This window comes from Simochromis diagramma, unplaced genomic scaffold (genome assembly GCF_900408965.1).
Source record: "Simochromis diagramma unplaced genomic scaffold, fSimDia1.1 OVJJ01000061.1, whole genome shotgun sequence".
In the NCBI taxonomy this organism is placed as follows: Eukaryota; Metazoa; Chordata; class Actinopteri; order Cichliformes; family Cichlidae; genus Simochromis; species Simochromis diagramma.
Genome location: NW_024386945.1, coordinates 2,115,456 through 2,127,811, shown reverse-complemented (window position 1 = coordinate 2,127,811; position 12,356 = coordinate 2,115,456). Strand labels below are relative to the sequence as shown.

At 38.4% G+C, this 12,356-nt stretch overlaps 1 protein-coding gene across 3 annotated transcripts; it reads right to left on the bottom strand.

The window, feature by feature from the left end:
- Positions 1-110: 110 nt before the first annotated feature.
- On the bottom strand, positions 111-11,975 carry sdf4 (stromal cell derived factor 4). 3 transcript variants are annotated; one of them, XM_040038215.1, is made up of 7 exons: positions 11,721-11,975; positions 9,526-9,867; positions 6,779-6,915; positions 6,581-6,694; positions 6,326-6,484; positions 3,110-3,285; positions 111-1,458 (listed from the first exon to the last, which is right to left on the bottom strand). In XM_040038215.1, the coding sequence occupies exons 2-7, from the start codon at positions 9,834-9,836 to the stop codon at positions 1,282-1,284; spliced, it is 1,074 nt and encodes a 357-aa protein (XP_039894149.1). In that variant the 5' UTR covers positions 9,837-9,867; positions 11,721-11,975; the 3' UTR covers positions 111-1,281. The 3 variants fall into 3 exon arrangements, with proteins under 3 accessions (XP_039894149.1, XP_039894151.1, XP_039894150.1); XM_040038217.1 differs by having other exon boundaries at positions 9,526-9,844; XM_040038216.1 differs by having other exon boundaries at positions 11,765-11,975.
- Positions 11,976-12,356: the final 381 nt, after the last annotated feature.

Here is a 12,356-nt window from a genome sequence, read left to right as displayed (position 1 = left end):
ATGTCTAAAAAAGGTCATGTTTGAACTTTGTTCCACTGAACAAAGTTCAGTGGAACAAAGTGGAACAGTGGAAAGCCTGGGGATAAACATAACTCAAACTCAAACAGTCATCAGTTGATAAGAAATATTTATTGTTTATGGCATATTTGCAGTACATTTTGTAAAGCTGTGTCACATTCTCTTATCATAAATCTTATTTTACAATCGCACGGAGGACAGAAAAGACTGCAGCGGGATGCCAACACTCCACAGGTTACTGGAAACAGAAATGCAGCGAAAATCGTTAAATCCGATAATTGTCCATGCAGCTGAAAATCAATTATATGGATCGACTGTGAGCATTTAAAGATTCAAGAGGTAAATAAGACCCAAGACACCAGGACTAAATGAGTACACGTCTGCATGACGTTCAAAGATGCAAAAAAAATATATAAATTAAAATAATAATATATATTTATATATAAGGTATTCTTCTTCCACATCTAAACATTAAGTCTGAATTAGAGTGGTTGTAGTAAAGATTTAGAAACGGACACATAGGTGAAATGACATGATTAGATGCTGCTTTTGAGTTTCCTTCAAAATATACTCATATATTAATCTTTTTCAACAAACAGATTTTTTAGTTTAAGTTCTTCTTATATTTCTATTCTAATCTTATTTACTTTTTCTGTTTAAATACATAAACACCCTGTTTTTAAGTACAGTGGAAGGACGGACTCGACCTATTGTGGAAAGCGGTGGAACTATACTACACTAAAAATGAAATTCTTAAGTTTGGGCAATTGTGTGATATATCTTGTCGCACAAATATACTCTTTTACTCCATTAGTGTCTCTCTAAGCGTCACACCCTTCAGCACCATTATCTTTCCCACTGACAGACGCATTGTGTGTGATAAATGTGAATATTTACACTGTATACAGACAACAGATCCTGCAGAAAAACAGCTCGCCTAGCTGCTCAGTCTCTCTCACCACTGCACCAGCAATGAAAATTCCTCATATACACACATTTCACTGTTTAAAAAAAAATAAATTTTGGAATCGGTGCAGCGCTTTTAAATTTAAAATGAAGAACGCTTCAAACAGTCCAATGGCACGCAAAAGGCAGACTGTGTTAGCTTCACTGGTCCAGGGTTGAAGGAGGAGTGTGTTAACTGGACTCAGCAGTGACAGAGGCTGCTGATGCTAGGGTTTTTAAATACAGAATTGCACACTAGAACATCTTGATCATCTCGTCGCCAATCTTCCAGGTTTGTCCCTCACGCCGGATCTGTTTTCAGAACTCCTCGTGTACGTTTCTGGCATAATCCATGAGCTTGCTCCCTGTGAAGTACTCGCTGTACTTGAGAATCTCGTCCAGCTCCAAGTTATGGTTCTGGTTCTCGTCTGCAACAGCGATCATCTGCTTGGCCTCGTTCAAAGCGTTGTGCTCATTCATCGGGTCCATGTACTCCTGAAAGATGAAACACGGAGAAACAGGAAAATATATCAGCTATACCTGCTGTAGCTATTTTGTTGGACATATGTAAGAATGTTTTTCTTCTGTCTCTACTAGTTCTTAAATCCTTCACGCTGTAAAGAACCAGCTGAGGGAGCTGGTACATCTGACCATGACGCCTACCTGGATACCTCCTGTTGGAGGTTTTCCAGCCACTCACAACGCAGATAATCATCATGAGGGCAAGAAAAGACGTGAAGGAGAATTTATAAGGACTATGAAGAGAAGCTTAATTATCAACTCCTTTTGAAAGTGTTAATAATTAAGAATATAAAATGTTGATATTTCAGCCCACATCTTATTGAGCTGTTTCATACACGCCATATAAAGGAGACCTGCAGTTGGAACTTTTAAGGAAAAGTCACATATAAAGTGAAATTAAATGTCACTTTTTCTTTTTCAGTAAGTCACTTTTTCTTTATATATACACACACACACACACATTGATTTACTTTTTATTTTGATGTAATAATTATAAAAGTTCAAAGTATAAATGGAAGGGTTTCTTTTATTTTTTGCTTTTGTATTTTGCATTTTTTTTACTCACTCGCATCTTTAATCCTTTATCAAGTGTGGAACCATATAAAACAATATGTGTGAAAACTTGACAAAAAGTGACAAATGTAAAAAGCTAAAACATTGGAAAATAGTGGTGGCATTTTCCAAGTTGCCAACAAAGTGTTAAAGGAGTGTAACCTGGCTCTGAACAACAACTTCACGGCTTCTTCCTTCCTGCCACGCTCCACCTCATTTTGTGAAATTGGCTTAGTGGCTTTGCATAACCTTGCTGACAACATCAGCTCAAACCCTGAAGTCCCAGGGCTCATTCAGAGCAGACTGTGATTACAACAAATTACAATAAAACCTGTACTAATTTAATTTTAATTTCTCCAAATCACACTTAAGAGCTCACTCAGTTTTTCCATCATCTTTAATGTTAGTTTACTTTTTTTATTTCCCATTGTTTATATACTTCTCAATTACCATATCTAGTATTTATGTTATGGCCTGGTTACGCTCGCTGTTGTGACTGCAGTTTGGTGTCGTTCTGGCTCGGCATCCACGTCTGAAGTTTTATCATCTTGCGTTGGTTGAAGACATGGGTGCATGACCAAGTCACCTTTTACTACCATATATAACATAAATAATATATAATACGTACAGGAGTTCAGAGACAGAGGCAGATGCTGTAAGAGTTTGAAAAATTTAGGCATTCTAAACAAAAAAAACAAGAAAAAAGAAACAAAATCTTTGCTCCTCTTATACCATCGCTAACATGGGCATTTTGTCTGAGTGGTGATTGTGGTGGTAGTGGAGAGTACTGCCATAAGTACTCATGCCTTCATCACTAGTATGTAATGGTACGGATCTGTGGCGACTGTTTGTGTGCCACGTGATCAATCCAGTGAGCATGATTGGACTCTTACTGATCAATTTGTTCTTTTCTGTGCTTTGATTTATGTAGAGATGTTGAGATCTGTTGTTTCTGTTAATCAGCTCAATCATTGTGTTTCTATTTGAAACAAATAAACAAAACCAATCAAATAATTATGTTGCATATCATTTCTGTATCTATCATGGTTATAGTTGCTTTTTCATCGCTCACCTCCAGCTCATCCATGGTTACGATGCCGTCGCGGTTTGAATCAATGACTTCCTCAAACTCCTTCTTCCTCTCTCTGACCCACTCATCTTCGATCTCTGCAGCCTGCTGGTTCTCCACAGTGCCAACGGGCAAAGAAATGAACTCCGACAGTGTCAGCCTCTTATCGCTGTCCTGGTCTGAAAGAAAAACCCCAGAATTATACGGCGCACTGTTTAGATCAGCTGTCACAATCACCACAGTGTGAGCCAGCACAAAAACCTAACCTAACACCAGTTTAACAGCTACAGTGATCATAAAAGTATTTTGTTGTAGTACTGGTTGAGAAAGCTGCAGCCATTCAGTCCTTCACATGTTAAACTTCTAACCTGCATAGTGTGTTTATCTTTATGTTAATAACTTCCTAGCATTAATCCCACACCTGCACATTTAGTTTGCTGGGATCTGGTGACACTATTATTATGACATAAATAAAGGAAAATATTAAATATTACATTAGCTGATGCCTTCCTCTGGTTTTTAACTGTGTTTTCTTTTTTTTTTTTAGTTCCATACGGAAAAGAAAGAACATACAAAAAAATTGCCTGAAATGTTTACATTGTATAAGATTTCCTAATGACAGCAGCCCTGTTTGTTCATAAAATTATGTTTCATGAGAAAAATGAAAAGTAAACATTACGCTGCTTGAGAAAATTGCAAGTGGGGCCACTTTCAACTGCCAATCCTAGTATGAGAACGTTAAACATTTACTATAGGAGAAGATGGAAAATTAGGGAACGGGACATTTTACTCTTTTCCCATATGGGATGTAAATGAAAACCTGTTATATTTGGGCTTGAAATATCACTTAGATAAAACTAAGTTAACGCTTACTTCCGTGTGACAAAATGCCAACAAGTACAAACAGTGCTTGTCTGTGCAAACAGAGAGACCAAACCAGTTCTGTCAAATAAATATCTCAGTAATGCTTTTCATGCAAGAGCTTTAGTCCCTCTGTGAAAGAAAAACCACCAGGACTGAGATGAAAGGATTGTAAACCAGTATTTAATGAAGTGGGGTTAAATTTTCTCAAGAATAAAATACATTTCTGTTTATTAAATGGACAGACTTCTATCTAATAAAGTAAAATAAGCTCATTTTAATTACATGTGGCTCAACTATGGTTAAGTTTGAGGTAACCTGTTATTTTTAAGCAGGAAAAACCATGTACGTCTCTTGTATACATTTATTTTTTTATTTTCTTTCTAAATAAAATTACTATCCAGTTCTTCTCCACTATATGAGGTGTCTGAATGTTATTTAGTGTTTTTACCATAATTTCCTTGTTATAATTCCTTCTCATCTCATCATCAGGTTTCTTTAAAAGCTATTCCAGCTCCACAACACACAGCTTCTTGATAAAAAAACAAACACTGGGACCTTTAGTGAATAAGGAGTGTTTGCCTCGGGAACAATAACTTCACCTCCGATTCTGAACTAAAAGGGAAGTGTAGGGAGGGACTGACTCTCAGTACATGAGTGTGCACTGTTGCCGCCCTTATGAATGCCATGGAGCAAAGGTTAGGTCACAACAGCAGATAAGCACAGTTTGTGCATGTGTGGCCGAGTTGGAGACACAAGTGCATTGAAAGGTTGGTCTTTACCAGCATTTCAGTGATGCAGGTTCTCACACTGTAGATTCCCAAATGACAGGAAGAGAAAGAGATGCTGCAACGGCTGTAAAAACTCAGGAAACTATTATCCTGTTTTGACTTCTTTTGTTCCTCTACCAGGAAAGCTGATGCTGTAGGTTTTCTGTCAGGAGAAGACTGCAGCGAGACTGACACACCTCAAGCATCAGTATAAATGTTTACAGGGCTTTGAACATCTCACAGTTTCTGTGTCAAACAACCATTAAACGAGGCTTCAGGAGACCATGTTGATGTGCGGCATTCTCAAGCTCTCTTTTAACATGGAGCAATTTTACCCTCAAGAAACTCTTATTAAACTTAGGTGTGGTAGCTAGAGGACCACAATAATAATGAGCTGTATCAGTTCAAGTTGTTAACTCATGTCTCATGATTGCCTAAGGCTAAGGCTTGCTCTATTTTTTCTCTGTCCCTCTCTCTATCAAATGAACTGTCCTGCTATCTAAGAAACTGTGAAGCGAAACATTTTAGCACAATGGTGCTGTTAATCCCTTAAAAAAAAAAAAAAAGAAAGAAAAAAAATCACCAAATCAGACCTCCAAATACTAAAGAGAAGGTTACAAGCTGAAGGGTGGTGTGCGACTCTCTGATTGGATACATTAATTTCATAATGTAAAGCAATTCCAAACTCACTGCTGGAGTTGCATGGTTGAGGACGTTTTAAAACAGCCGTGCGTGTGCAGCACATCTTTACACTATAATTCATTACATTGCCTTCCAATTTACTTTAGCTGATCTCAGATAAAACTCTTTTGTACTGGTCTTTATCACTATATTAGTGTCACTCCACACTTTGGACAACTAATAACCAACATAAAGCAATCTGAAATCCAACCAGCATGTCAAACATCTGTACCACCCTACAGCTCACACTTACAAATAATTTAACTCAACTTCTTCTTCAATACCCTTGTTTCCTCACGATTATATTACTACAACTCGTTGCATACATGTCGGCATGATGCTGCGGTTTCTGCAGTCAGTACAAAGCAGCGAGAGGCCTCACAAAACACTTGAGTCCAGACCTCGCAGAAATCACCCAGGTTAAGATTTACTTCAAAAATCACTCCCTGGTCCAGCTATACTTTACATCTCAGTACTCCTAACACTTCATGCTACCTCCTGACCTCAGATCAGAGAATCAACTACAGATTCAAACGCAAGTTTAAAGTAAACTTTACTGTAACGTTTTACTGTTTTAGTCCCAGTGCTGTAGAAAAAAAAAAACAACTTCCTCTTACTGAGAGATCAGTTCCTCATTTTTAAAAAAATTAGCAAAACTCACCATTTTAGGTTGATTTTGTAAGATGTTTAATAACGTTGTCCTGAATTTTTACTCTTTTTATTTGTCTTCTGTTGCATTTTCTTCTCTTTGACTTATTTTTTTAATGCAATGGCAATAAATGTTTATTGCTATTAAAAGGTTGACTGTCTGTTAATCCTTAGGTTGCTCCACATCTGCTCAGTGTGTAAATACACCATTATCTTGTGACAGTACAACTATAAAGTAATATTTATAAGTAAAACATACCTAAGTCACGCACAATCTCCTTGACCATGTACTTGAGCATGCCTCTGCTGTGCTCAGGGTGAAGGAAAGACAAGAACTCCTCCTCATTCAGCAGCTGGTCAGCTGGAAGGTTGTCAGCCTGAAACCAGCGGTCCTTCAGGCTTTCCAGGACCTCCTGAGCTGTAGAGATGAAGATCGGATAAATATTAACACCACAGTCAGATTTACAGCAGAGCTTTGCAGATTTTACTTGAGACGGGAAAAAACTCAACTTACTTTCCTCATCCAGTTTCAGATCTTCGTTATTCTTTATTTTCTCTGCAATCTCTTTCTCATTGAAACCTTTGCTGGCCAGAAACTTCACTCTGTATTCATCCCATGTCACGTGACCTACACACAACCCATGAAATCAGAATTTAGATTTGACCTGACAGGAAGGATTTTTAAGTCTGGGACATGGTCTGTGACTCTCACCATCGCCGTCTGGATCGACAGCACGGAAACTGTTCTTGTTCTCCTTCTTGGCTTCCTGAAAGTGCTCCTCCGTCTTCTCCATAATCCAGCGCTGCATCTCCTTGGCACTTATGCTCCTGTCCCTGTTGAAGTCGACCCTGTGAGGAAATCATTAAAATAATAAATTAGTTCCCAATTTAGCTCCAGTTCCTGAACATTAGCAGCATCTCTACTCCATTAGGCGTCTAATTAAACGATGATAATGACCCACCTAAGGCTTTGTCTGTCTGGCTCACACATGTAAAGAACTTTAGCCCTGAAGTGACCGAGTGATTTATGACCCTGGCTGTATATTTACAGTGTATCTGCTTGTTTTTTCTATTATTATCATGAATTTGCTTCTCCAGCGTGAACAGGAATCTTTCCTCTTGCCATTTAAGCTGACAGATTAAAAACATCCAGGACAATGATAAGCTGCATGAATCATGTGACTCAGAAGAACCAGAGAATAAATTAGTTTCTTCCATTTAATAAATTCAGCCTTTAAGTTGTCTGCCTTTGTTTTTATCCGTTCATCCATCCATTTACTGACGCTTGGACTGGACCAAGCCAAGAGACTAAATCTCCTGGGTCTTCCTTGGGGCCTCCTTCAAATAGGACATGCTGAAAGATCCGTGCTTAGGGGGCGTCCTGGTCAGATGGCGTCCTGGTCAGTCCTCTACAACAACCGTAGTAGGTACACTCACCTAGCTCTTTTCTTTTAGAAGAGGGGTAACTTTACTTTGATTCCCTTCTGAATGAACAAGCTCTTCACTCTCTCTAAAGAGTCCATTCGTCCTTTGGAGGAAGCCACTTTACACCACTTGTATCCATGATCTAATTCTGGGTGGCAGTCACGGTTTGACCCCTGGCTGTCCAACACCCAATGACCAAAATTTGCTAGTTTGGAAAGCTTGGAAAAGACATCAGGTTGAATTATTTGTTTGTCATATTGTAACACAGGAATTTCCCAACCCTTGGGACCTCTTACATTAATGGTCTTATACTACTGAGAATTCGTCAAATAACGAAAGGAAATTTACTAACTTAATTTCAAAATAAAGGACCACTACATGAAGAAATATGTGCAAAGCTTGCTTTACTTCAGTATATTGCTTCATCGGATACAGCTGTGCTGCCTCGTATTTCTGAAATTTGCCCTCTACGCAGATAAACATGTTTATCTGCAGTAAACAGCACAGCAAAAGGGTCCACAATAATACTACAACCTAGCACATAACAAAATCAAATGCACCTCTACAACAACCGTAGTAGGTACACATATATCATGACCTAGGATATTTTTCCTAACATCTGGAATTTTAAGTCCTGCAACCCGGCTCCAAGTGTTTCTTGTGCTGGACGAGGCTCTGATCTTGTTACTGACAGGCAAACTAATCAGCGGCCATTCTTTGCTTCTCCAGCTTTGTATTTTTACCATTTATGTGCAGCATGTCATGAGCCAAGTAAGAATGGCTCTCAGGCTAACTAAGACATTAAGCTTAGGAACATAGCAATGTTTTCATTTTTCATAGCAAGTAATCCAAGCTACGCAGCAATGTATTCACAACTGTTGGGGATGGGCTCCTCTCAGATGATCTTTTGTCTGAAGCTTTGTATGTAATCTTCCTACAATATGATGTTCCTTTTAGTGAGAACAATTAAAAAATTAAACCCTCATCCTACATCCTACAGCTTCCTGCCATTCAGGACATTTATCTTCAGCGATGCCTCCGTAAAGCACACAGCATCATCAAGGACCACAGCCACCCAGCACATCAGCTGTTCTCCTTGTTACCATCTGGCAGACGTTACAGGAGTCTGTCTGCTCGGACTACAAGACTTAAGAACAGTTTTTACCACCAAGCCATACGACACCTCAAACACAACACTTAAACACACACAACACAGTCCACAGGACGCACTCAGAAGCTACCTTGCAGCTTCACAAGTACTCTGTTTAATCTGCACTGGTCACTCCACTTTATTGTTATTGATATTTATATTTAAAAAGTGCAATACTGTAATTTTCTGCTGCTCATTCCTGTGCAATATCCCATCTGCCCCCCCGTCATATTTCTTTTCAAGATTTTCTTATTTAATCACTAGTGTACATATATTTATAGATACATATATATTTAGTCATCTTTTCTCTTTTACCACGTCTCTCTAATATTTTTCTCTTTACTATTTTTCTATTTATTTTTTATTATATTTTCTTCTACTGTACCATGCTGCTGAGTGACTGCTGCTCGTCAAACACATTTCATTGCAATGTTGACCCTGTGCTAACTTGCATATGACAAATAAAACTGAAAAATGAAACTAAAGTGTTTATATTAGCATATAAAACTGGGTCCAAGTTAGTAGTCTTTAGCTTTCTGTCTATGTTTACTTCCAAAGTTATAGCAGTGCTGCATTTTTTTTAAGAAATACTTCACCCAGAACCAAGCTTATCCTCTTATATCAGCTCTGCTAAATCTCCTAAATCATTTTTTTTCTTTTAATGGATGTGCGGACATTACACTTTATTGTAACACCTGTGAGAACAGCCACACTGGTCACTAGTCAATATTTCTTTGCTTTTTTGAGCTGAAGGATGACGTTGACTTAACAACACTTGAATGCTTGGTTTATTGCGTCAAACTTGATCTGCAGCTATGCTTGAGCATCTTGCTCAGGAATGCTGTGACTCAAGTACTATTCAGTGAATTAAAATCACGTCTTACTTGGTAAAAATTTCAATAAGCTTCTTTCTGTTCCTCCTCGGCTCTGAATCCTCATCAAACTCCTCAATCTCCTTCCCCAGAAAAACCTCCTGATGGAAGTCCTTATTGAGGTGGCCGTCCAGCTCCATCTTCAACCCGTTCAGGTGATCTGGGGGAAGAATCTCGTTCTCGTCTTTGCTGGATGGAGACTTATCTTTAGAGGCCGACATGTTGGCTGGCCGTGCGTGCACATCGATGATGTGGAGGAGCATGTAGAAAAGCAGAGAGACAGCCAGGAGGTTTCTGCACCACAGTTTCCTCCAAACAGCCATGTTTACCTCTGGATGAAAGGTCAAAGCAGGGCTATAAAAATAATCAAGACATAACAATTATTGTCCTGCTTTTTTTATGCACCAATTTTGCCTTTCCTTTATATAAATGTGCATTTCCCCTTCTCTAAAATCCCAAACCCATTCCTCGAAAGGTGGCAGCAGATTTAGTTCAGCTTAAATTCTAGAACTATTTTCTTAAACGTTCAACAAATACAGGCTGTTGAGTTATTGTCATAGGTGTCATACTGCCAGAAAACACTAGAAAACTGCCCCACTACTCCCTACCCCTAAAACTGAGGAAATAAAATATTTACTTATATCATAATCTGGCTGAAAAGAAATCATAAGTTAAGACAATTATATGCAAGAAATCCAATAAATATAAACTAAAGGACAAAGGTGTTTTTATAGGTGTATAAAGTGTGTTGATAGATTCAAGAAATCATTTGATAAACAATGCTGAGGCAGAGTCTCTATTCCTCAGACCCTATCACCCTGTTTTGTTTTTACCAGTGTTTTATTCTTTTTAAATGGTACCACAGCCATATCCATTTGCGTAGGCATTTGCCTATGGAAAGCTCTTTTCACCCTACAACAAACAGACCAGTAATACCACATTCTTTTTTTAATCACCATGGCGGTCTGTAGCTCCCTACGTGTGCTCTGCCAATCAAAAACCATGTTCAGCCCATTAATCTACAATATAGAGTCTACATTGTTGTCATCCAGATCCTTGATGAGATCTTTTCTGTCTCTATTTAAACATCTACATGTAAATTATAGCCTCCACCATTGTCTGTTGTACCCTTCCATCCTCTTGAGCATCAGTATGAATGCTGTGCTTTTTCAGCGATTCAGTTTACATTTCTGGGTTGGTAAGGCCTTCATATATATATGTTGCCATTTTCTCCTTCGCTCGTTTCAGTGCTGAAGACAACAACCCATTTCCTATTCTGTTTGACGAGTATAATCACTCAGATTTTAGTTTTTTTTTTTTTTATTCTCTCCTACTCTGGTAAACTGACTGCATTAGTGTATTTAGGTTAATTCAATATTCCATGTGCTCATTTTAAATTAAATACCATTCAAGGTTTCAAAAAAAAAATTAAATACAAAAATGGGAAACGAACAAACATAAATCGACTTCAGTGTCTCAACGACACAAATCGATACTTTCACAACTCAAACACGCCCACTTATAAACCCAGTAAATATTGTCAGGAATACGCATAAAGCCATTTTTCTGTACATTATTCTGCTGAAATATTGACCACGGGGACACAACAGAGAGGAAAACTGCACCAGATATGCACATAGTAATAAAAAACATGCAAAAATACGCAAAAGTTAAACAAACAAGCACCATCATAAATTAACACTGGTCAGCAAACTCACCAAAGCAAAAATAAATTTAACGAATTTATTAGATCACTTAACAAAAAACCCCTCCAGCCTTATTAGCAATTCATCAGTTATAAAACTAATAATAGACTTAATTATATAGTAAGTAAGGACATGTCTCCCCCCCTCCGAGCTACAAAAGGTTTACGTTACAAACGAACAGGAACGTTACTTATTTATTTATTTTAACTCTGCCTAAACTCACATTCCTGCCTAATGTCCGCCTTAATATTCATTTGGGAGCTGAAAAGTTACACGAACACTAGCATTTTAGTAAAGCAAACAACAGCTAGCATGCTAATTTAGCTTCGTCTTGTCTTTTTAAACACTGGCGATTAGCACAGGCAGGCTAACACTTTAGCCCTCGTTGCTAAGGAACTAAAGTAACTGTTGTTACGCAGTAAAGGAAAACAGTGATCGCAGAGATTAACAATACCTTAAAACATGACCAGAAAATGATTTGTAGATAAGTTCTGGACTTACCAGTTAGCTGTTAATACCAGTAGTAACTTTCTAGTCAAACAGACCTTCGCTGGTTCCTCCAGGTCCAGTTCCTGTACACGTGGCTCACCACACAACACTCTCTTTCCGAAGTGTGGGATGGTTCAGTCTGAAAACAAGCCCAGACAGACCCAGGTCAGTCGCCAAGTCCAAGCTGAGGTTCCAGTTAGTGTTAAAATGAAGAGAGGCTGTCTCTAACCGGACACCGTTGACAAGTACGCTGGGTGACTGGGAATACAGGATAATTTCCGGTCAGCCCTTTCAAAGTAAAAGGATGGATGTGTGGGTGGGAGGAGTGTGGTATAAAAACTTAAGTAGCGGTCCCGTGTGAAAAGGTGTTTGCTCCCTAAACCTTGTAACTGTTTGTGCCACTCCTAACAGCAATAATTGGGTTTGTTTTTCGTATTATTATTCTGCTGTAAGCCAAGTGTGCTTGAGCTTTAGCGTATGAACTGATGAACATTCGGAATTCATGGTTCCAACTATTACAGCAAGTTGTCCAGACCATCAAATTACCACCACCATGTTTGACTGCTTGACTTTATATGAAAGGCCATGTTGGTTTTACACTAGATGTAACGGAAAGCTTGAATGTAACAGAATATTTCCCCAGAAGGA